Source organism: Bos taurus, chromosome 1, assembly GCF_002263795.3.
Source record: "Bos taurus isolate L1 Dominette 01449 registration number 42190680 breed Hereford chromosome 1, ARS-UCD2.0, whole genome shotgun sequence".
Lineage (NCBI taxonomy): Eukaryota > Metazoa > Chordata > Mammalia > Artiodactyla > Bovidae > Bos > Bos taurus.
Genome location: NC_037328.1, coordinates 102,307,622 through 102,334,053, shown reverse-complemented (window position 1 = coordinate 102,334,053; position 26,432 = coordinate 102,307,622). Strand labels below are relative to the sequence as shown.

The 26,432-nt window shown below is 34.9% G+C and overlaps 1 protein-coding gene across 4 annotated transcripts in view; it reads right to left on the bottom strand.

Moving 5' to 3' along the window:
- Positions 1 to 26,432, bottom strand: part of SI (sucrase-isomaltase) — a 120,538-nt gene that overhangs the window by 54,458 nt on the left and 39,648 nt on the right. For all 4 annotated transcript variants that reach the window (XM_005201715.5, XM_015472667.3, NM_001114189.2 and 1 more), the window contains 8 exons: positions 25,338 to 25,492; positions 24,295 to 24,379; positions 23,346 to 23,402; positions 22,521 to 22,645; positions 20,589 to 20,677; positions 17,363 to 17,412; positions 15,904 to 16,074; positions 7,772 to 7,927 (listed from right to left, as the gene is read on the bottom strand). In XM_005201715.5, coding sequence (XP_005201772.2) covers positions 7,772 to 7,927; positions 15,904 to 16,074; positions 17,363 to 17,412; positions 20,589 to 20,677; positions 22,521 to 22,645; positions 23,346 to 23,402; positions 24,295 to 24,379; positions 25,338 to 25,492 — 888 coding nt within the window. The remainder of the gene's footprint in view (positions 1 to 7,771; positions 7,928 to 15,903; positions 16,075 to 17,362; positions 17,413 to 20,588; positions 20,678 to 22,520; positions 22,646 to 23,345; positions 23,403 to 24,294; positions 24,380 to 25,337; positions 25,493 to 26,432) is intronic.

Sequence of the window (26,432 nt, the reverse complement as noted above, 5' to 3'; positions counted from 1 at the left end):
TACTTTTGCCTAGAGAATCTCATGGACTGAGGAGCCTGCCAGGCTACAGTCCATGGGGCTGCAAAGAGTCAGATATGACTGAGGTGACTTAGCATGTACTCATCTTAAAGAAACTGTCACCTCGTTAATTTCTCCAATTACTGCTCTATTTTTTATGCTTTTCTTATGGCCAAATACAAAAAGCTCACCATATTCTCTATACCTAAGTTGTGACTTCCGCGTTAATGGAATCTCATTCTCACTCTGATGAGGCTTTTATTCCCATAACTCTATCAGTATTTCTGTTGTAATAGTTACCAAAGACTTCCATGATGCCAAATCCATGCCACTTTTCAGTTCTTATCTTACTAATTTTTAAACATAATTTGTACAATTGGTAATTTTCACTGTCTTGAAATGCCTTGTTCACTTGGCTGACAAGAACAACAACTAGATTGTTTTCAATCTAATTCATTTACGATTTATTTTCGGTCTTTTAACTGATTATCATTTCACTGAGTCAAAGCTTTGGATGATTCAGAAGTTTAGTTTTTGAACTTTCCCCTTCTCAAGCTCCTTCCTTTGATGATGTCGCTGCATCATATAACTTTAAAAAAAAATATATATATATATATATATATATATACTGACTCTACATTTTATATATTACCAATGATGTAAAATTTTCAGTTTCATTAGTTTCAGTTCAGTTCAGTCACTCATTCGTGTACGACTCTTTGCAACCCCATGGACTGCAGTACCCCAGGCTTTCCTGTCTGTCACCAACTTCCAGAGCATGCTCAAACTCATGTTCACTGAGTTGGTGATGCCATACAACCATCTCATCCTCTGTTGTCCCCTTCTCCTCCTGCCTTCAATCTTTGCCCAAATCAGGGTCTTTTCCAATTAGTCAGTTCTTCACATCAGGTAACCAAAGTATTGGAGTTTCAGTTTCAGCATCAGTCCTTCCAATGAATATTTAGGACTGATTTCCCTTAGGATGGACTGGTTGGATCTCCTTGCAGTCCAAGGGACTCTCAAGAGTCTTCTCCAACACCACAGTTCAATAGCATCAATTCTTTGGGGCTCAGCTTTCTTTACAGTCTGACTCTCACATCCATACATGACTACTGGAAAACCATAGCCTTGACTAGATGGACCTTTGTCAGCAAGGAAATGTGTCTGCTTTTTAATATACTGTCTAGGTTGGTCATAGCTTTTCTTTTAAGGAACAAGCATCTTTTAATTTCATGGCTGCACTAGGCATCTGTAGTGATTTTGGAGTCAAGAAAATAAAGTCTGCCACTGTTTCCATGGTTTCCCCATCTATTTGCCATGTAGTGATGGGACTGGATGCCATGATCTTAGTTTTTTGAATGTTGAGCTTCAAGCCAGCATTTTCAGTCTCCTCTTTCACTTTCATCAGAAGGCTCTTTAGTTCCTCTTCGCTTTCTTCCATAAGGGTGGTGTCATCTGCATATCTGAGGTTAGTGATATTTCTCTGGGCAATCTTGTTTCCAGCTTGTGCTTCATCCAGGTTAGCATTTCACATGATGTACTCTGCATATAAGTTAAATGAGCAGAGTGACAATATACAGCCTTGATGTACTCCTTTCCCAGTTTAAAATCAGTCTTTTATTCCATGTCTTGTTCTAACTGTTGCTTCCTGACCTGCAAACAGATTTCTAAGGAGGCAGATATAGTTTGTTGTGATCCACACAGTCAAAGACTTTAACGTAATCAATAAAGCAGAAGTAGATGTTTTTCTTGGAGAAGGCAACGGCACCCCACTCCAGTAGTCTTGCTTGGAGAGTCCCATGGACAGAGGAGCCTGGTGGGCTGCAGTCCATGGGGTTGCTAAGAGTCGGAAACAACTGAGCGACTTCACTTTCACTTTTCACTTTCATGCATTAGAGAAGGAAATGGCAACCCACTCCATTGTTCTTGCCTGGAGAATCCCAGGGATGGGGGATCCTGGTAGGCTGCCGTCTATGGGTTTGCACAGAGTTGGACACGACTGAAGTGACTTAGCAGCAGCAGCAGCAGCAGATGTTTTTCTGGAACTCTCTTACTTTTTCTATGATCCAAAGGATGTTGGCAAATTGATCTCTGGTTCCTCTGCCTTCTCTAAATCCAGCTTGAATACATGGAAGTTCACAGTTCATGTACTGTTGAAGCCCGTCTTAGAGAGTTTTGAGAATTACTTTGCTAGCATGTTAGATGAGGGCAATCGTGCAGTAGTTTGAATGTTCTTTGGCATTGCCTTTCTTTGAGACTGGAATGAAAACCGACCTTTGCCAGTCCTGTGCCCAGTGCTGAGTTTTCCAAATTTGCTGGCATATTGAGTCCGGCACTTTCACAGCATCATCTTTTAGGATTTGAAATAGCTCAACTGGAATTCCATCACCTCCATTAGCTCTGTTCATAGTGATGCTTCCTAAAGCCCATTTGACTTCACATTCCAGCATGTCTGGCTCCAGGTGAGTGATCACACCATCACAGTTATCCAGGTCATGAAGATTATCTCACAATTGGAAAGCTTCACTTTGATTTGTATTGAGTGTCTCAATTTTAATTTGTCCAAAACAAAACTCTTCCTCTCCTTGCTTGTTTCCCCATAGTTTTGACAGTGTGTTACTAAATACTTTCTCTTTTTCTCAGCTGTTTACACCAAAAACTTGAAGTCATTTTACTCTTTTCTCTCATATCCCATATCCAATCAAAGAACAACATTTTCTAGCTTTATGTTAAAAATATGGACAAAAATCAATCGTGTGTGTATTTACTCAGTAAGTTGTGTCTGACTCTTTGTGATCCCATGGACTGTAGCCCACCAGGTTCCTATTTCCATGGGATTTACTAAGCCAGTATACTGGAGTGGGCTGCCATTTCCTCCTCCAGGATATCTTCCTGACTCAGTGATTGAACCTGAGTCTCCTGGGTCTCTTGCACTGGCAAATGGATTCTTTACCAATAAGACACCTGGGAAGCTCCCCACAAAGTCAAACACTTATTACTAATTCTACCTTTACCACTTTGGCTCAATCTACCAATATTTTACTTTGTTTACTGGAGTAACCTCTTTCCTGGTCTCCCATTCTCACATTCTGTTCTCAACACAGAAACCATTATAGTTCCATTAACGTGGAAATTTAATCTACTTATTTGTCTATTCAAAACTCTCTAGTAGAATTCTATCTCGGAGTAGAAATTTTATTCCTAAATGTGGTCAAAGTAATGGAATTATATTATCTGTTTTCATGTCTGTAATTTTATCTCTGGCTATTCTTCCTTCCACTCATTCTGTTTCAGACACGATGGCCTCCTTGCTGTTTGTAGACTCTACCAGGTACATTTTAACTTCAGGTTCAATTCAGGCTGATTTATTTTCTTTCTCGAATATTATTCCTTCCTTTCTTCCCTTTGTCTCTGTTAACAAATGCCACCTTCTCAAAGAAACCTTTTATGGATACTAATTATAGTTATACCAACGACATCCCACATCCTCCCTTTTCCTTTTCTGCTTTTTGATCTCTGTAATAATTATCTAACATAGAACACAATTTTTATTCTTTAAGTTTTTAAAATATTTTTTGATGTGGACCATTTTTAAAGTCTATTGAATTTGTTACAATATTATTTCTGTTTTACGCTTTGTTTTTTGGCTGCAGGGCATGTGAGATCTTAACTCCCTGAAGAGGAATTGAACCCACAGCCCCTGCACTGGCAGCAATGTCTTAACCACTGGACTACCAGGAAAGTCCCTAAAACAACTTTTTAAGTTACCTCTTTGTTTTCCCACACTGAAATATAATCCCTAACAGACAGGAGAGTTTCATTTATTTTGTTCTCCTTAGAACAGTGCCTAGAACATAGTAGTGCTCAAGTATTTGTTAAATGAATCAATGAATAAACAGTATGGTCTAAAGAAACATTAATTTTCTAAATTATATTTGATAAATTTCTAATGTTAAAGCTCCACTTATTTGAATTAAAAATCTATAAGGTGTTGAATATGAAGACTAATAGTAATGAGAAGAGTATATTTTTCACACTTTCTTATTAGACGTTATTGGAGCTTTAGTACCATCCTTTAGATTCATTTTGATAACAGAAGTGACCGTGCACTGAACTCAATGGAGGATGGGTATGGATTTGAATGAAGAGTTGCAATTTAAAAAGAAGATACTGTAGGCAAACTGTAATGATACTTCAGTATTTGTTTTTATTGATTTCAGAATCTTTTCTCCTTCTCACTTGTTTTCTTCAGCTCTTTCATAAACTTTCCTAATGGTAAAGATTATGCAATTTTACCAAGCAGTGAAGAGGAATGAGGGCCATTTCTTTTGGGGCAGGTATTCTATGTATTCCTCATATAAGTGCAGATATTTCTAGGAAGTTGCTGGCAGATGTGTCTAGACTCTTCTAAGTGTAATAAGACATGCATTTAATTTGTTGGTAACATGAAATTTGGAAAACTCAGCAGTGGCCACAGGACTGGAAAAGGTCAGGTTTCATTCCAATCACAAAGAAAGGCAGTGCCAAAGAATGCTCAAATTACCACACAATTGCACTCAACTCACACGCTAGTAAAGTAATGCTCAAAATTCTCCAAGCCACACTTTAGCAATACGTGAACTGTGAACTTCCAGATGTTCAAGCTAGTTTTAGAAAAGGCATAGGAAGCAGAGATCAAATTACCAATATCTGCTGGATCATCGAAAAAGCAAGAGAGTTCCAGAAAAACATCTATTTCTGCTTTATTAACGGTGCCAAAGCCTTTGACTGTGTGGATCACAATAAACTGTGAAAAATTCGTCAAGAGATGGGAATACAAGACCACCTGACCTGCCTCTTGAGAAACCTGTATGCAGGTCAAGAAGCAACAGTTAGAACTGGACATGGAACAATAGACTGGTTACAAATAGGGAAAGGAGTACATCAAGGCTGTATATTGTCACCCTGCTTATTTAACTTATATCCAGAGTACATCATGAGAAATACTGGGCTGGAAGAAGCACAAGCTGGAATGAAGATTGCCGGGAGAAATATCAATAACCTCAGATATGCAGATGACACCACCCTTATGGCAGAAAGTGAAGAAATAAAGAGTCTTTTGATGAAAGTGAAAGAGGAGAGTGGAAAAATTGGCTTAAAACTCAACATTCAGAAAACGAAGATCATGGCATCCGGTCCCATCACTTCATGGCAAATATATGGGGAAACAGTGGAAACAGTGGCTGACTTTATTTTTCTGGGCTCCAAAATCACTGCAGATGGTGACTGCAGCCATGAAATTAAAAGACGCTTACTCCTTGGAAGGAAAGTTATGACCAACCTAGATAGCATATTCAAAAGCAGAAACATCATCAACAAAGCTCTGTCTAGTCAAGGCTATGGTTTTCCCAGGAGTCATGTATGGATATGGGAGTTGGACTGTGAAGAAAGCTGACCGCCAAAGAATTGATGTTTTTGAACTGTGGTGTTGGAAAAGACTCTTGAGAGTCCTTTGGACTGCAAGGAGATCCAACCAGTCCAGCCTAAAGGAAATCAGTCCTGGGTGTTCATTGGAAGGACTGATGTTGAAGCTGAAACTCCAATATTTTGGCCACATGATAAGAGCTGACTCATTTAAAAAGACCCTGATGTTGGGAAAGATTGATGGCAGGAGGGAAGGGGATGACAGAGGATGAGATGGTTAGATGGCATCACCGACTCAATGGACATGAGTTTGGGTAAACTCCAGGAGTTGGTAATGGACAGGGAGGCCTGGGGTGCTGCGGTTCATGGGGTCCCAAAGAGTCAGATACGACTGAGCAACTGAACTAAACACGAAATATATGTGCTTTTGTTTTGTTTTGTTTTTCCCCCAACAAATCCCAATGATGTAACGAAAAGCCGAGAATTTATAAAATAAAATAAGCACATAAGGGTACTCTTCTCATATACCCTTCTGTAAAAACCTCTGCTTTTAATTGTTCTTGAAGTTTTGACCAGAATTACTGGCAGAAATTGTCACCTCTTAGTGGACCAGTTACAACCCATCAATCAATTTCAGAAGTTTTGATAACTTGAGACAATGCTTTTGAAAGACTATTCCCTACTGGCAAAATACCTTACTGAACTAAGCTAGTCAGTCACAACCAACATTTAACAGATTGCAACAAATAGAATGCTATTTTATTAAATAAAGTTACACTATTTCTAAAGTACCTGGAGAGCAATTTACACATACATTTAGCATCAGATCAGATCAGATCAGTCGCTCAGTCATGTCCGACTCTTTGCGACCCCATGAATCGTAGCACGTCAGGCCTCCCTGTCCATCATCAACTCCCGGAGTTCACTCAGACTCATGTCCATTGAGTCAGTGATGCCATCCAGCCATCTCATCCTCTGTCGTCCCCTTCTCCTCCTGCCCCCAATTCCTCCCAGCATAAGAGTCTTTTCCAATGAGTCAACTCTTCCCGTGAGGTGGCCAAAGTACTGGAGTTTCAGCTTTAGCATCATTCCTTCCAAAGAAATCCCAGGGCTGATCTCCATTAGAATGGACTGGTTGGATCTCCTTGCAGTCCAAGGGACGCTCAAGAGTCTTCTCCAACACCACAGTTCAAAAGCATCAATTCTTCGGTGCTCAGCTTTCTTCACAGTCCAACTCTCACATCCATACATGACCACAGGAAAAACCATAGCCTTGACTAGACGAACCTTTGTTGGCAAAGTAATGTCTCTGCTTTTGAATATGCTATCTAGGTTGGTCATAACTTTCCTTCCAAGGAGTAAGTGTCTTTAATTTAATGGCTGCAGTCACCATCTGCAGTGATTTCGGAGCCCAGTAAAATAAAGTCTGACACCCTTTCCACTGTTTCCCCATCTATTTCCCATGAAGTGGTGGGACCAGATGCCATGATCTTCGTTTTCTGAATGTTGAGCTTTAAGCCAACTTTTTCACTCTCCACTTTCACTTTCATCAAGAGGCTTTTTAGTTCCTTTTCACTTTCTGCCATAAGGGTGGTGTCATCTGCATATCTGAGGTTATTGATATTTCTCCCGGCAGTCTTGACTCCAGTTTGTGCTTCTTCCAGTCCAGCATTTGTCATGATGTACTCTGCATATAAGTTAAATAAACAGGGTGACAATATACAGCCTTGAAGTACTCCTTTTCTTATTTGGAACCAGTCTGTTGTCCCATGTCCAGTTCTAACTGTTGCTTCATGATCTGCATACAAATTTCTCAAGAGGCAGGTCAGGTGGTCTTGTATTCCCATCTCTTGAAGAATTTTCCACAGTTTATTGTGATCCACACAGTCAAAGGCTTTGGCATAGTCAATAAAGCAGAAATAAATGTTTTTCTGGAACTCTCTTGCTTTTTCCATGATTCAGCGGATGTTGGCAATTTGATCTCTGGTTCCTCTGGCTTTTCTAAAACCAGCTTGAACATCAGGAAGTTCACGGTTCACATATTGCTGAAGCCTGGCTTGGAGAATTTTGAGCATTACTTTACTAGCGTGTGAGATGAGTGCAATTGTGCAGTAGTTTGAGCATTCTTTGGCATTGCCTTTCTTTGGGATTGGAATGAAAACTGAGCTTTACATTTAGCATAGCATGTACTAAACCATGTCTTTGGAGAAGTAATTAAGATAAATTACCTATTAGAAGTTTAATTTCAAATTTCAAATGCTTCTCTAGATGAATTTAGTTTGTATGCTGTAGACTTAAAATTGTAATATGTACAGTTTACATTGAAATGCTTATGTGAAATCCATTCATGAATAATTAAAAATCTTATTACCGTTTGCCATAAGCAGCCACGTTCTTCGCAGAGTTCTTTAGTTGCAGTGTTTGAATCTGGATAACAAGTAAACTTTTCAACTTCCAAGAAAGTTTGATCCCATTGAACAGTAAAGTTTCCTCCAAGGTTAAATGTCAGATTGTGAATTAGTAGAATCTTTGGGGACAAAGAAAACAGTGAAAAGTATTTCTGACCATTGGATAATTCAAAAATAGTTAGCATTTATAAAATGCAGCAACCCATCAGCAATTCTTAAAATCGAATCTTAATAATTTTAATGCAATACTAAAAAAAAAAAGAATAGATAGGAGAAAACATGTCATCCCACTGGAAAAGCTAGAACCTCAAGACAGGAAAACTATGAGAAATTACAGAATACTGATGAAAAACATCTTTAAATCCAGACATGAGTTTACTTCTCAGTTCTGCCAATAAATGCTCATGAGTCTAAGGAAACACCTATCTTGTTTTAGCTTCAATTTCCTGCCTCTGTAAAATTAGATTAACAGATAAATAATATGTGAAATTTAAAACACATACAATGTTTGGGGCACAAGGCTTAGAATATCAGGTATGAAATAAATATTAATTTCTTCAATGAAGACAGTGTTGACACTGGTTGATGTGGAGGCTTCCTAAGTCAAATCCACTGCTAACAATATTTGAGGTACAAATTAGGAAATGATATGGCAATACACAAAAAGAAAAAAATGAGAGGATAGTGTTTTATGTGTGTGTGTATATATATATATATATAGTGTATTGAAGTGTATACACACACATATATGTGTGTGTGTGTGTGTGTGTGTGTGTGTGTGTGTATGTATAGACAGGTAGATAGATAGACATATGAGCTTTCTAGGTGTGCTTCTGATTAAGAACCTGCCTGCCAATTCAGGAGACATAAGAGATGTGGGTTTGACCCCTGGGTAGGGAAGATCCCCTGAAGCAGGAAAAAGAAACACACTCCAGTATTCTTGCCTGGAGAATCCCACGGAGAGAGGAGCCTGGAGGGTTACAGTCTATAGGGTCTCAAAGAGTTGGACATGACTGAAGCGACATAGTAGGCATACACACACATATATGCATATCCACAATATATGTATGGGCTTCTCTGCTGGCTAAGTAAAGAATCCACCTGCAATGCAGGAGACTTGGGAGTTGATCTTTCAGTTGGGAATATCCCCTGGAGGAGGGCATGGCAACCCATTCCAGTATTCTTACCTGGAGAATCCCCATAGACAGAGGAACCTGATGGGCTATGGTCCATTTTGTAGCAAAGAGTTGGACATAACTGATCAACTAAGCACACGCAACATATACATATGTATACAGAATATATCAGTTCAGTTCAGTTCAGTTCAGTCGCTCAGTCGTGTCCGACTCTTTGCGACCCCATGAATCACAGCACATCAGGCCTCCCTGTCCATCACCAACTTCTGGAGTTCACTCAAACTCATGTCCATCGAGTCAGTGATGCAATCCAGCCATCTCATCCTCTGTGGTCCCCTTCACCTCCTTCCCCTAATCCCTTCCAGTATCAGGGTCTATTCCAATGAGTCAACTCTTCACATCAGGTGGCCAAAGTATTGGAGTTTCAGCTTCAGCATCAGTCCTTCCAAAGAACACCCAGGACAGATCTTCTTGAGGATGGACTGGTTGGATCTCCTTGCAGTCCAAGGGACTCTCAAGAGTCTTCTTCAACACCACAGTTCAAAAGCATTAATTCTTCAGCACTCAGCTTTCTTCACAGTCCAACTATCTCACATCCATACATGACTACTGGAAAAACCATAGCCTTGACTAGACGGACCTTTGTTAGCAAAGTAATATCTCTGCTTTTCAATATGCTATCTAGGTTGGTCATAACTTTCCTTCCAAGGAGTAAGCGTCTTTTAATTTCATGGCTGCAATCACCATCTGCAGTGATTTTGGAGCCCAAAAAGATAAAGTCTGACACTGTTTCCACGTCTATCTGCCATGAAGTGATGGGATGCCATGATCTTAGTTTTTTGAATGTTGAGTTTTAAGCCAACTTTTTCACTCTCCTCTTTCACTTTTATCAAGAGGCTTTTTAGTTCCTCTTCGATTCCTGCCATAAGTAAGGGTGGCGTCATCTGCATATCTGAGGTTACTGATATTTCTCCCGGCAATCTTGATTCCAGCTTGTGCTTCTTCCAGCCCAGCGTTTCTCATGATGTACTCTGGATATAAGTTAAATAAGCAGGGTGACAATATACAGCCTTGACATACTCCTTTTCCTATTTGGAACAAGTCTGTTGTATACTGTTGCTTCCTGACCTGCATATAAGTTTCTCAAGAGGCAGGTCAGGTGGTCTGCTATTCCCATTTCTTGAAGAATTTTCCACAGTTTATTGTGGTCCACACAGTCAAAGACTTTGGCATAGTCAATAAAGCAGATATAAATGTTTTTCTGGAACTTGTTTGCTTTTTTGATGATCCAGAAGATGTTGGCAATTTGATTTCTGCTTCCTCTGCCTTATGTAATATCAGCTTGAACATCTGGAAGTTCACAGTTCACGTACTGCTGAAGCCTGGCTTGGAGAATTTTGAGCATTATTTTACTAGTGTGTGAGATGAGTGCAATCATGCAGTAGCTTGAGCATTCTTTGACATTGCCTTTCTTTGGGATTGGAAAGAAAACTGACCTTTCCCAGTCCTGTGGCCACTGCTGAGTTTTCCAAATTTGCTGGCATGTTGAGTGCAACACTTTCACAGCATCATCTTTCAGGTTTTGAAAGAGCTCAATTGGAATTCCATCACCTCCACTAGCTTTGTTCATAGTGAAGCTTTCTAAGGCCCACTTGACTTCACATTCCAGGATGTCTGGCTCTAGGTCAGTGTTCACACCATCGTGATTATCTTGGTCTTGTACACTTTTTTGTACACTTCTTTTGTGTATTCTTGCCACATCTTCTTAATATCATCTGCTTCTGTTAGGTCCATACCATTTATGTCCTTTATCGAGCCCATCTTTGCATGAAATGTTCCCTTGGTATCTCTAATTTTCTTGAAGAGGTCTCTAGTCTTTCCCATTCTGTTGTTTTCCTCTATTTCTTTGCATTGATTGCTGAGGAAGACTTTCCTATCTCTCCTTGCTATTCTTTGGAACTCTGCATTCAGATGCTTATATCTTTCCTTTTCTCCTTTGCTTTTTGCTTCTCTTCTCTTCACAGTTATTTGTAAGGCCTCCTCAGACAGGTATTTTGCTTTTTTGCATTTCTTTTCCATGGGGATGGTCTTGATCCCTGTCTCCTGCACAATGTCACAAACCTCATTCCATAGCTCATCAGGCACTCTATCTATCAGATCTAGGCCCTTAAATCTATTTCTCACTTCCACTGTATAATCATAAGGGATTTGATTTAGGTCTTACCTGAATGGTCTAGTGGTTTTCCCTACTTTCTTCACTATAAGTCTGAATTTGGCAAAAGGATTTCATGATATGAGCCATAGTCAGCTCCTGGTCTCGTTTTTGCTGACTGTATAGAGCTTCTCCATCTTTGGCTGCAAAGAACATAATCAATTTTATTTCGATGTTGACCATCTGGTGATGTCAATGTGTAGAGTCTTCTCTTGTGTTGTTGGAAGAGGGTGTTTGCTATGACCAGTTCGTTTTCTTGGCAAAACTCTATTAGCCTTTGCCCTGCTTCATTCCATATTCCAGGGCCAAATTTGCCTGTTACCCCAGGTGTTTCTTGACTTCCAACTTTTGCATTCCAGTCCCCTATAATGAAAAGGACATCTTTTTTGCATGTTAGCTCTAAAAGGTCTTGTAGGTCTTCATAGAACCGTTCAACTTCAGCTTCTTCAGTGTTACTGGTTGGGGCATAGACTTGGATTACCGTGGTATTGACTGGTTTGCCTTGGAAACGAACAGAGATCCTTCTGTCATTTTTGAGATTGCATCCAAGTACTGCATTTTGGACTCTTTTGTTGACCATGATGGCTACTCCATTTCGTCTAAGGGATTCCTGCCCGCAGTAGTAGATATAATCATCATCTGAGTTAAATTCATCCATTTCAGTCCATTTTAGTTCGCTGATTCCTAGAATGTCAACGTTCACTCTTGCCGTCTCTTGTTTGACCACTACCAATTTGCCTTGATTCATGGACCTGACATTCCTGGTTCCTATGCAATATTGCTCTTTACAGCATTGGACCTTGCTTCTATCACCAGTCACATCCACAGCTGGGTATTGTTTTTGCTTTGGCTCCATCCCTTCATTCTTTCTGGAGTTATTTCTCCATTGATCTCCAGTAGTATATTGGGCACCTACCTACCCAGGGAGTTCCCCTTTCATTATCCTATCATTTTGCCTTTTCATACTGTTCATGGGGTTCTCAAGGCAAGAGTACTGAAGTGGTTTGCCATTCCCTTCTCCAGTGGACCACATTCTCTCAGACCTCTCCACCATGACCTGCCCATCGTGGGTTGCCCCACACGGCATGGCTTAGTTTACAAATATAATAGTATATTGTAGTGTGTGTATATATATATATGTGTGTGTATATATATATATATATCAGAGAAGGCAATTGCAACCCACTCCAGTACTCTTGCCTGGAAAATCTGATGGGCGGAGGAGCCTGGTAGGCTGCAGTCCATGGGGTTGCTAAGAGTCGGACACAACTGAGTGACTTCACTTTCACTTTTCACTTTCACGCATTGGAGAAGGAAATGGCAATCTACTCCAGTGTTCTTGCATGGAGAATCCCAGGGACAGGAGCCTGGTGGGCTGCCATCTATGGGGTCTCACAGAGTCGGACATGACTGAAGTGACTTAGCAGCATACATATATATATAATAGTATATTGGAGTGTATACTATTTATTCCATACACTATAATTTTCATTGTTGTTGTTGCTGTTTAGGCGTTTACTCATGTCCCAGTCTTAGGGACCCAAGGACTACAGCACACCAGACTTCCCTGTCCTTCACCATCTCCTGGAGCTTGTTCACACTCATGTCCTTTGAATCTGTAATGCCATCCAACTATCTCATTCTTTGTCATCCCCTTCTCCTCCTGCCTTTTATCTTTCCCAGCATAAGGTCTTTCCAATGAGTCAGCTCTTTGCATCAGGTAGCCAGGAAATTCAGCTTCTGTACCAGTCCTTCCAGTGAATATTCATGGTTGATTTCCTTTAGGATTGACTGCTTGGATCTCCTTGCAATCCAAGAGACTCTCAAGAGTCTTCTTCAATACCACAATTCAAAAACATCAATTCTTCAACACTCAGTTTTCTTTATGACCCAACTCTCACATCCGTACATGACTACTGGAAAAATAATAACTTTGACTACATAGACTTTTGTTGGCAAAGTAATGTCTCTGCTTCTTAATATGCTGTCTAGGTTTGTCATAGCTTTTCTTCCAAGGAGCAAGCATCCTTTGATGTCATAGCTGTAGTCACTGTCAGCATGATTTTAGAACCAAGAAAATAAAGTCTGTCACTGTTTCCATTGTTTCTCCATTTATATGCCTTAAAGTGACAGGACCAGATGTCATGATCTTAGTTTTTTGAATGTTGAGTTTTAAGCCAACTTTTTCATGCTCCTCCTTCATCTTCATTAAAAAGCTCTTTAGTTCTTCTGCACTTTTTGCCATAAGGGGGGTGTCATCTGCATATCTGGATTTATTGATATTTCTTTTTTCAATCTTGATTCCAGCTTGTTATTCATCCAACTTGGCATTTCACGTGATGTACTCTTCATGTAAGGTAAATAAGCAGGGTGACAATATACAACCTTGATGCACTCCTTTCCACATTTTGAATCAGTCTGTTGTTCCAGTTTGATTCTAACAGCTGCTTCTTGACCTGCATACAGATTTCTCAGGAGGCAGGTAAGATGGTCTGATATTCCCATCTCTTTAAGAATTTCCCACAGCTTGTGATCCACACAAAGGCTTTACTGTAGTGAATGAAGCAAATTAGATGTTTTTCTAAAACTCTCTTGCTTTTTCCTTGATCCAATGGATGTTGGCAATTTGATCTCTGATTACTCTGCCTTTTCTAAATCCAGTCTATACATATGGTAATTCTCTGGTCATGTGCTGTTGAAGTGCAGCATGGAGAATTGTAGTTTGAACGTTCTTTGTCATTACCCTTCTTCCGGATTGGAATGAAAACTGACCTGTTCCAATCCTGTGGCCACTGCTGAGTTTTCCAAATTTTCTGGCATATTGAGTGCAGCACTTTCACAGCATTATCTTTTAAGATTTGAAATAGCTCAGCTGGAATTTCATCACCTCCACTAGCTTTGTTCCTAGTGGTGCTTTCTAAGACCCATTTGACTTATCACTCCACAATGTTTGGCTCCAGATGGATGAACACACCATTGATCTTATCTAGATCATTAAGAACTTTTTTGTATTGTTCTTCTGTGTATTCTTGCCACCTCTTCTTAATCTCTTCTGCTCTGTTAGCTCCATATCATTTCTGTCCTTTATTGTGCCCATCTTTGCATGAAATGCTTTTCTCCTTTGCCTTTCACTTCTTTCAGCGTTTTGTAAGACCTCCTCAGACAACCATTTTACCTTTTTGAATTTCTTTTTATTGGGGATGGTTTTGATCACTGCCTCCTGTACAATGTTCTGACAAAATATGGTGCACTGGAGAAGGGAATGGCAAACCAAATCTTGCCTTGAGAATCCCATGAATGTTTTTTCATTGTTACAATATTACAAATTTTTGTTTGGTTACTGTTTATGACAGTGACAAAATTTACCACAATTTCATCTGTACAGTTTTTTTTTTTTTTTAATCCTTCATAGCTCTAATTTAGAAATAAAAAGTCATATAAAGATTAGAAGCTTAGAGGAATTAGAAAGATGTGCTTCCAAGTGTCTTTGTAAATCTTTGTTGTTGTTTAATTGCTAAATAATATCCAACTCTTTTGTGACTTCATGGGCTATAGTCTGCCAGGCTCCTCTGTCTGTGGGATTTCCAGGCAAGAATACTACAGTGGGTTACCATTTCCTTCCAAAGGGAAACGTCCCAACCCAAGAATCAAACCCTTGTTCCCTGCACTGGCAGGAGTATTCTTTACTGCTGAGTCACCAAGTCCTCATAAATCTCTACATTAGCATAAAGCTAGAAATAAATATGAACTGGAATTGTAGAAAACATATAATAAAATGATTTTGTATTGTGCCCCCATATAATCTTTACTAGACTCATAAAATTCTCAATAAGCCTAAGTTGTTTAATTTATATTGGTGAGTTCTTATAGTCACAGGAATATATATTTTATAGTATATTTACTAAATAAAAAAACAATTAACCAATACATATTTTATGGAAATTCCTACATGGAAAACTCTGGGCTAGAGGGCTTAGGAGCTAGACAAAAACACTGCAAAATCATGTTATATATGTTAATTTAGAATTTATGCTAACATTACTAATAATTAGGATTATAGAAATGGTAGGAAAGTAAATGCCAATAAAAATCACTTCTATGTTTTAAATTATTTTATCTAACATATTTAAGCAACATTATGACTAAATATTTCATTTTACTTATGAGGAAGCTGAGATATTAATCTATTATTTAAATGCACAAACTGCAGGTCTAGAATTGAACCCAGTTCTGGTACTTCTTTACCCTCTCTAGTACATTTGTCAAAGGAGGAAAGAATGAGGATAAGAAAGGGCCCACTATAAGGGAAGAGTGTTAACAAAAATTTGAAAAAGAATATTGATACAAGATATGTTGAGGACAAAAAGAACTTATGAAAGGAGAAGTGGGAAAAACTGAAGAAATGAATTCAATCAATAACTTAATGAGTCTTAAATGAGAAGTTAAAACATTTACATTTTTTATTGTATGCAGTAGGTAAATTAGAGAAATGGAATAAAAAAATATTAGGAAGGCAGAGATAAGTGATGTCTAAGAAAAAATTGAATAGAGAGGGAGTAGTATGAATTAACCTTATGGTTGATATCTCAATATAAATTGAAATGACCTAAAATGGGATATAGCCAGCAAAAGGAAAATAAAACTAGAAATGTAATGAATAAAAAAATCACAAAACCATGAGCCTGAATGATTATATGTTAAAAATGACAGAATATGACACTAAAATATTTTAAGAGATTGTATTTACCTGGTTGGAAGCATCATAACTGAAATTGTAATGAGCTCTCAATGGTTGATTATCTTCTATCACTGAAACTTCTGTAACAGTGTTTATCAACCCAAGGACTTTTATAGTCTCAAATGCTAAAGCAGTTCCTTCTGGGTACGATGAATGCATACATGTGATATCTAGCTTGTTCTGGAAAATATATATATCAAATAGATGGTCACTGGATACAAATCAGAAATAAAAATACAATTGTATTTATAACAATGGATTAAATCTTATAGTTATAAATATATATAAATTATATTCTGTTTACCAAATAAAGACAATTAACCAACAAACATTTTTATGAAAATTGCTAAGTGAAAAACTCTGAACCCAAAGGGTGTAAGAATTAGATAAAATTCAAAGAAAATATTTTGAATCTCACATAATTTAGAATTCATTTACACTGATATCATTAATAATTTAGTATTTAGTATTTATATATATATATATAATAAGTAAATAAACAATCATCTATCCCTACATTCTCAATGGCCCTTCATGTTCAAGTACCCTATATAAATATACTTATTATAAAAAAATTACATATATATACTATTTATATATAATTTTTATATATATACTATTTATATATAATTTATATATATATACTATTTATATATAATTTATATGTACATACTATTTATATATAATATATATTATTTATTTATATATATTATTTACATAATAATTTATATTATATAAATTATTTATATATACATATTATTTATATATAATATAAATTATATTATATAAATTATATATACTAATTATATATAAGTATTTATATTTATATAAATATTTATATAAATATAAAAGTATATATAATAATTATAAATATATAAGTATATGTTTATACTTATTGTAAAAAATTAAAATTTTTTGTATATATGCCATAAAATTATTTTCAGAGATAAATTATGCATGATGCAAATCATGCATATCCCTTCTCATTCTAGGCTTAATGTTGGTGAAGAATAACTTAGCTTTAACAAAAAAAAAATATATGAAGAAATCTAACTTCTACAAGAAGCATTGCTACTAATTATTCAAAATTTAACCTTGTGCAAAGCGTTTTCATTTTCACCCCAAATGCATGACAGTCACTGCTATGATTGGTATATTAAAACATTGTCAAATATACTGAGATTATTTTCCTAAGATCTGCTTAAACAAGACATAGTGCATCAAGAAGTCTAATGATTTTGTGTACAAACTTCATCATCAGAAACTCATCTATTATATTGAAGTATACTATTTTATTGAAACATAAAAATCTAAGGTAATTCATATACAATTTAATAATTTAAATTAAATGATTTTTTCCATTTCTTTCCATTGATCTTTGGAGAGAAATGCACTTTTCCAAGAAAAGGCACAATCTAGACATTAACAAGCTATTATATTTAACTATGTGTTCAAGGAGAATGCTTACATTAGAAACTGAAAATGTATATAAAATGTAGTTGCCCTTTTGGATGGTATCTGTAATGGGGGAAAAATAAGTTATCAGATCAAAATAATGTCAAATTTTTATTTTATTATTACAGTTAAACAACACAGGAACATTTTTTAAAATAAGTATTATTTATTAAGCAAATTAAATAAATTCTTTTCATTAAACTTCTTAATTATCTTTAAATAAAATAACTTTGGTAGTTTATTTTCCCAGGAAGTAAAGGTAATAAATGCATCTTTGCCCAGTTTGATTTTTCAGACCAGTAAAATCGTTCTAGAAATTCAGAGAATGCAAACTTGTAGCAAAATATATACAATTATAACTATTGTTTTGAATAATATTTTATCTCTCTCTAATAAACTGTGTAACAAGAAGTTTATCTTGGGAAGACATGGGACACCGCAATATTGTTTTGCATCTTTCAATTTTTTTTTCATTATCTAAAGGACTGAATGTGGAGACATATTAAAGATTCATGTACACTTTAATGAGAAAAAATGGAAGAAAATAATTATTTTCTGCATCATATATGAAACATAGCATTTTTATCAACATGTTTCTTTAACAGGAAACTATAGATTATAACTAAAATATTTGGGAGAAAATAGAGTGGAAAATATAAAGAGAATCCTAGGATTTATATAGACTACTTTGAGTAACATTAATTAACTTAAAATTTTAATCCTAGGGAATAAAATTAAAATCAGAATCTGAATTGAAGGTTATTTTGCTGTTTATGTATTTGATTATTCAGAAAATTCTGATTTTAACTTTTTAACACACTTAAGTATATAGTCATCATATTAGATGACTGATTAAATCATAACTCCATATTTTAACCATCTTATATGAAGTAAGAGAAGGAAATGGTAGCCCACTCCAGTGTTCTTGCCTGGAGAATCCCAGGGATGGGGGAGCCTGGTGGGCTGCCGTCTATGGGGTCGCACAGAGTCGGACACGACTGAAGTGACTTAGCATAGCATAGCATATGAAGTAAATTATCAATATAGTTTTTAATAATTTATTTATTTTTTATTGAGGGATAATTGCTTTACAGAATTTTGCTGTTTTCTGTCAAACCTCAACATGAATCAGCCATAGGTAAATTTTTGCAAGTAGGAAAAATTAATGAACTTGGAAACAAATAATTTGAGAAATAAGAATAACCTTAAAGTCAAGTCTCACATGCTACCAATAGAGGTATTGTCTCAACAAAATTCTTTACCTGATGATTATGAACAGTTTATTAATGTTTCTGCTGAAATCCGCTCTTACTGAATTTCTATGTAATAAGTGTTTGGAATCTATACTCAGGTCAGAGCTAACCTTAGTATGCTTAGACTCTAACATATTGAGTGAGAAAGAGAAGTCTGGTGTGCTGAAGTAGAATGAAAAATGGAGAGCAGTAAGGAAAGATTTGTGTGAGAGTGCATGTGTGTGTATGTAAAATCTACAGGACATGGTGAGTACTCTGGATGTTGGTAAAGACTGTGGCTCCTGAATATAATGGTGAATTGTTAGAGGGTTTTGAGCAAAGAGGTGAGCAGAAAGAGATAATTTGAATCATCTTCTAAAGGGCTTACTCTATCTGCCAGTTGGTAAAGAGAATGTAAAAAGAGGCGGCTGACAAGAGCCATCAACCTATAGACTGATTAGGGAGCTATTGCAGTAATTAGAATGAAAAGTAGTGATGATAACAATGGTCGAGTTGATAAGATTCCTAGATCAAGATGGAACCAAAAGAGATTCCTAGATAAGAGTGAACCGTAAAGTTGTTGGCATCTTGTAGAGATGAAGTTACCATCAACTGACAAGTGGAAGACAATGCATTTAATGGAGCAGATATACTGTGGTAATTTACATATTCACAGGCAGGTAAGACTTCAAAAAGAACAGAATTTTTTCAAAGATTCCATATTTTTCAAATTGTAAGAGAACACACCAATACATAGACTATTTCTTGGAGCTTAGTTAGAGATATTGGATGCTTCATATACTATAATAGGCTACCCAGGTGGCTCAGTGGTAAAGAAGCTGCCTGCTAATGCAGGAGACACAAGAGATGAAGGTTCCATCCCTGGGTTGGGAAAATCCCTTGGAGGAAGAAATGGCACCTCAGTATTCTTGCCTCAAAAATCCAGTGGGCAGAGGAGCCTCACGGGCTACAGTCCATGGGGTTGCAAAAGAGTCAGACATGACTGAGCACCCAGGCAGGCCATATACTATAAAACATCTGAGAAGTAGTGAGCTATAATAGAAGGTAAACTATAATTTTTATACACACATATATAAAACATATATCTAAGAGTCCTCTATTAAAAAATGAGATTAAAAAACCTTAAATTTATGAGTGTTTATAATTGACTAAGTAAATCCAAACAGATTAATTTTCTATAGCATAATTTAATATTAGAAAGAATGATTCTAATTTTATTCCCTTGATGTACTGAATTCTCAACTTTTGGGCTAATTAATTAGAAGACATTTAATAATTCAAATAAATAATGACATTTATATGGTAAAATCCTTATCTCAAATAATTTGACATTAAATATTTTTATTGAAGTATAGTTGATTTACAACACTTCAGGTAAAGCTATTCAGTTAAACATGTTTATATATATACACATATGTATATTTCTTTTTTGGATTCTTTTCCATTACAGTTCATTAAAAGATACTGAATATAGTTTGCTGTGCTATATACTAGGTCCTGGTTGTTTATATATTTTATATATGGTATTGTGTATTTGTTAATCTCAAATTACCAATTTATTCCTCCTTTCTACATTGAGTAAACTTTAATGTTGGTTTTCTTTTACAGTAATAAAATTTTAGTTTTAACCACTATAATCATCTAAGATAGTTGAAAATAGGATGCAATTTACACATCTGTGAACTTATTAACTACTTTAATTTTTATTCAATAATCTAATAAATAAAAGTATCTACACTTGTCAAAGATTTTTACAATAAACCAAGAGAGAAAACTAAATGTTGTAATTAAATATACATAATTTAAATAGCAATGCTAAATTATACAAAGTTACCTAAACTCTTAAGATAGATAATAAAACAGAAATTAGAAATTTAAAAAAAAATTAAAACTTGTGACATTTTTAAATGAATGTAATTTCATAATAAAAGCAAAACTTCCCATCATCAAAATAAACATTTTAAAGCATATCACTTTGAAACTTACCTTTAGTTTCTCCATCATCCCAGAAAAAGTCTCCTTTTGCTGTGTTATTATCATTTAATGCAATTATAAGTCCTAGAGGGTTCTTTCGGCTGTTAAGTAAGTTTGGGTGTATTTATGAGTAAATATAAATTTATAATAGTAAAATATCCTATAAATAAATCCATTTCAACATGAGGATTTGTAGGATTTCTGCACAAAAAACATTGATATTAATAAAATTCATGTCTATTTTTATTAATAATTTATCAATGAGAAAAGTAATTTATATATTTGGAAAATAAATGAAAGAAATAAATACAATAAATATAGTATGGAACTTCTTGGAGGCTAAGACACCACCATCAAAATTGAAACAGTAAAATAATATTTCAATTCAAACAACAAAATTAAATATATCTTATGAAGTACCATATGTATTTGTCACAAATATATTAACCCTGAATTGCAATGCATCAAGGTTACAAAACAATGAAAAAAACTATAAAATAAACTTTTAAATGCCAAGTAGAATCTCTAATAATCATAAAAATGAAGCTAATTATACCATGTGAAATGAAATGTGGTTAATATTTTTTTAGTTGTATATTACTATTGGTTTCTAAACTTAAAATGAGGCTGTATAGTCCAGGTAACTGCTCTATACAGAATATATTCTTTCTAGCATACACTTATCAGAGCGTATGTTTCTCTCATTTGATACATCTCTAGAGTATAACTAATGATTTTGAGAACATAATCATGAAACATTGAGAATATGAAAATAATTCTAGGAAACAAACCTAATTACATGACTAACTAGTTTAATTCATTCACTCATAAATTTGTTCCTTCAACAAATATCTAGGGAAAACCAGGAGCTTATCCCATAGTAGGGCTTCCCTGATAGCTCAGTTGGTAAAGAATCTGCTTGCATTGCAGGAGACCCCGGTTCAATTCCTGGGTCAGGAAGATCCCCCAAGGCTACCCACTCCAGTATTCTGGCCTAGAAAATTCCATGGACTGTATAGTCCATGGGGTCACAAAGAGTCGGACACGACTGAGGGACTTTCACTTTCACTTTCTTTCACTTTCATTCCATAATAGGGTGACACTATTGGTATGTGAACTAAAGTGTGAAAAGTTGCATCCCTGCCTTCATGGAGTATATAGTTGAGGAGAACAGACATACTACATATAAGAACAAGTAAAAATATAATTACATATATTCTTAATGCTATGAAGAAAATACAGCAGGGTAAGGAACATAGAGTGACTATCTGTTGAGGTGTTGTAGAACATGGGGAAATGTGTAGATGCAATATGACACATTCTGTCCATATACCCAGAATGAATTTTGCAAGATGAAGTACCAGAATTTTCAAGTTTCTCCTTTTTTCTAAGTAGTTCTAAAATGTATTCTTACTGAACAACTTAATTTCTATATCATTCTTTACCTATACAGAAATATCTACCTCGTTTATTGACTTTAAACATTTTACCTGGAAAACAATCATTTTGACATTTATATATTGATGATACAAACAGGTAACAACTGACACTTTAATCAATTATATAACATTTAATATTTCACTATTTAGTAATAATCAGCAACTAATTTTAATTATATATATTCTTTACAGAAATAAGTCAGTACAGTTTTGACACAGGAGATAAAGTTCTAATCTAATTATGCTCATTTTTTTAATTAAAATGTTGTTGTAATATATTAATACATAATTTGATTCTTTATTCTTTTTATAACTATGAAAGTTATATGTAAGAATCCCTTGCATTAAATATCTTCTGGTTAAAAAGCTAAATATCAATCATTGATTTTTTAATAAATATGTGAAACATTAAATATTAAATTACAGTTCAGATTTCAATTAATGCCTTTTGCAGAGTTGGACACGACTGAGCGACTGAACTGAACTGAACTGAACTGAATTTTACCTTGCTGTTGTAGTTACAGCAGGTTGTTGAAAGGGGATAATGTAACCGCCTCTAAGATGTAATCCTATTTTGTCTGCTGGAAGCTGCATATCAACACGTTGTTTTCTCCATGGCTTTTTTACACCCTAATATTTGGAAAATAAAAAGTAATTTCACAAGAATTACACATAAAATTTACACAGAGAAATAATTCTTATTATGAGCCATTCATGTCATTTTAGTGAATAGTAACATGTTGTTTCCTAACTTTTAAAGAAACTTTTTCAGTTTACTGAATAAATTTGGCTAAAAATAAATTCAGTTTAACAAAAAAAATCACCATAGAGAAATCCATTTCCTTTCCACAATAATTAATAATATTCTTAATTAGTCCTATTTTTATTCTTTGTTTTCGGTTAAAGTTAACCAGGTCTCTTGAAAGGATTAAAAAAAATCTTTCTTATAAAAAATAAAGGTTCTGCTTAGCAAATATAAGTGCACTGCAAAATACTTCCCTTTAAAATACACAATTTTTCTGGAAGAATATGTAAAATAGGAAAAGTATTAAAATAAGTTACCAATTCTTCTTAAAGTTACTCTTGACCTTTTACTTCCACAGTTTAAGATGGATAACTACACTGAAGAATATACTTCATATTAATCATGTGCAATGGAACATATACCTGCTCACATGTAAAAAAAATATATACCTGTGCAGACTTTTATGCATTATTAAAATCTGAAGTTGTTATTTTTTAGAATAATAACAGAAATATTGTTAATTTCCCATGTATAAATGTTGGACAATATATACTTTTGAACTATTATTATATTAGGTTTACTTACAGTTTCAAAGTCATACCAAGTGGCATCAGGGATGTATGCACTCACTGTTTCTGCACCCTAAAATAAAGCAAAATAATGTATATGTGGAGAAGGAGATGGGAACCCATTCCAATATTCTTGCCTGGAAAATCCCATGGACAGAGAAACCTGGTGGGCTATAGATTCCATGGGGTTGCAAAGAGTCAGGCACAACTTAGCAATTAAACAACAACAATTTATATGTAGATATATATATTTTACTTCTATATGTAACAGAAAAGAGTCACATCAAATGTCAGATTTTCATAGTGAAGTGAAAAGCTTCCTTTGTATGTTACACTACAATATTTTCTATATATAACAAAAGGCTATTTTAATAGTTTTAGATACTTTCATAATATACAATATTCCAAAAGCAAAGATGAAATAAATTTTAGTGGCAACTAAAAAAATGGATGCATATATTTGTATCATTATCATCTGCATGGTAAGCGTGAGTGTGAACACATTCATTTCTATATATTTCCATGACATACCAACTTTTAAGTAACAGGCAAAATCCAAATATTTCATTCCACTATTTTTTCAACATTTTCATATGATCTATTGGCTTTCAAGTTCTCCTTTATTTACAGTATAGCACAATTTCAATGTCTATGACTACATGAATGACAGTTATTTGTTACTATTATAAGATTTGATATGTTTCATAAATAAAGCTTTCTTTTGTGGAAGAATACTAATTTTATATAATTTCTTCTCCCCAGTACATATTATATACTTGAAAAGCATAAATCTACTTAATATACTTATAACTTTTCAAAATTTCTTCTATGTTTTAGAATTTAATTAAACACTTATCAGTTTGAAGCATTCTACTGAGTAACATTTATTACCCAGATGTTTTGTAATTTAGTGTGGATTTGATTACACAAAATTCCCTTTAAAATTTATTAAAATTGTATCCTACCTGTCTCAATACAGGGGTTATAAGTAATGAGGGGCCCCATAAGAACTGAGTATCTTCAATCCAGCTATTAGTATCCTCATAAAACCTAAGAACAATGACAGTGTTTACAACATAAAGATAAAAAATGTTAATTCAAACATGTCAATTTATTATCTTTTAAGTTATTCCCTGGGAATAATCATTGTCTTTAATTTTGCTTGATATGTAAAATTGACTTTATAACGTCAAAACTGACTTAATATGTAATTTTGAATCTATAATTATTAATGCATCCTTATGGTACACCTGACACTCAAGAAAAAGGAACATAGAAAGGAAAGTAGAAAGTGAAAAAAGGTGGGAAAGAGGAAATTACTTCATTTGGGACTCAAAATATAGTCTATCATATATGATAAATAAACAACTATAAAAATAAAAAGTATAATAAACTAGTCTTCTGTTTAATTCATTTTTTCCCATAAAATAGGTTCATGAACTATCAGAAATCCTTCATATTCTACTTTCCTCCTTTTTATACTTTTTCCTTATAAACTTCAATTTGACTTGGACTTGAAGGGATCTTTAGTCATTTCTTGAGGAACGACCTTGTTTTCATCAAGAGATACAAAGACAGGCACAATTCATTGTTTTATAACTATACTATATGTGATTTATATTTAGATAATTTTCACAATATGCATGATTATATTTTTAATATTTTCTTGTTTATTTACTGATATTTAATGTTTTATTTGATAAATAATATTAAATGATATTTAATATATGTTTAATATTATATATTTAATATTACTTACTGATATACTTTAATATATTCTACATATTTCTTTCCTTTTAAGTTCTATACAATTATCACATTTATAGATTGAACTTGTCCATTTCACCAAATTAATTATATTTACTATCATTTCACATTTCACCAAATAATTTACATAAATGTCAAGAAAAGCATCAGAAAGCCACATGACATCTTCATCTACTCTTAATTTTTTATTATTTGTCTGAATATAATTTGAAAGACTGAAATTCTTGAACATAGTACTCACTCATGAAGAAAAGGCCTTGCTACTGTTTCTCCAAACATATGGGCTTTATAAAATAGAGTATAAAGGAAAGGTAACAAGGCATAGCGAATATTCAAATAGTGTTTTGATGATTTAACCAAAAGAGAATCCTTTCCAAAAAATGCTGGATCCTGATGCTGTGGGATAAACAGAGAAATTGAAATAAGAAAGTTAGAATATGAATACAAATTGAAACATAAGCATTTAATCTATTTTTGAAAACCAAAATGTGTACTTTGTGGCATGCTTATAAAAAGTTGAGATGACCCCTATTTCATCACTGAAGTATATGAATTTCTAGTTTTTATGTTTTCATTTTGATATATATACTAATTAAACTTTATTTTAAAGTGGACATTTCCCTTTTGAATACACATTCTTGGAGAAGATAAAACATATTTTAACAAAGTATTCTTCATTTCTATTATTTGCGGTAGATTGGACTATTGGTCCCAATTTTCATGCCTCCTTGTACCCACAATTTCTGTTATATAACTCTTATTAGTATCTACCTCTAACAGTGGAATGCATTTCCCCACTATTTGACTTTGTGCTCAGCTACATGATATACTCTGACCAATGTAGTCTTAGGACACGGGACACCGTCAAGTAAGGGCTTGAAACGTGCTTGGATTGCCAAAGAATTTGCTGCCTTGCACCTTGTCACTGCTATTAGAACAATAAGCTCAAACAGTCTGCAAACCAAGGGACACAACGAACAGAGCCATCTGGTCAGCCTTGTAGGCTTGCAACCAGCAAGAAGGACAGCCTTCTTGCTGAGCCTAAGCTAGCTCAGCTGACTCTTTCAGCCAAGCTGTAATGATGTAAGCAAACCTGCTTAGGTTTCCTCAAACCAGCTACTGCCTGCCTGGATACACCATAATGTTTACGCCAAAGCCACAGTTTCCTTTGGCTGCTTCCTGGAAATCAATGAGCTTGGTGGGATATATAAGACCCATGCCAAGGAGATACAGGTCTTTCCCAGTGGTCAACTTTGCCTTGCGGACTCCCTATAGGATGAGTCAAAATTTCCGTTGAACTGGGCTGTAGGATATAACTCTATCAAACCTCCTTCTT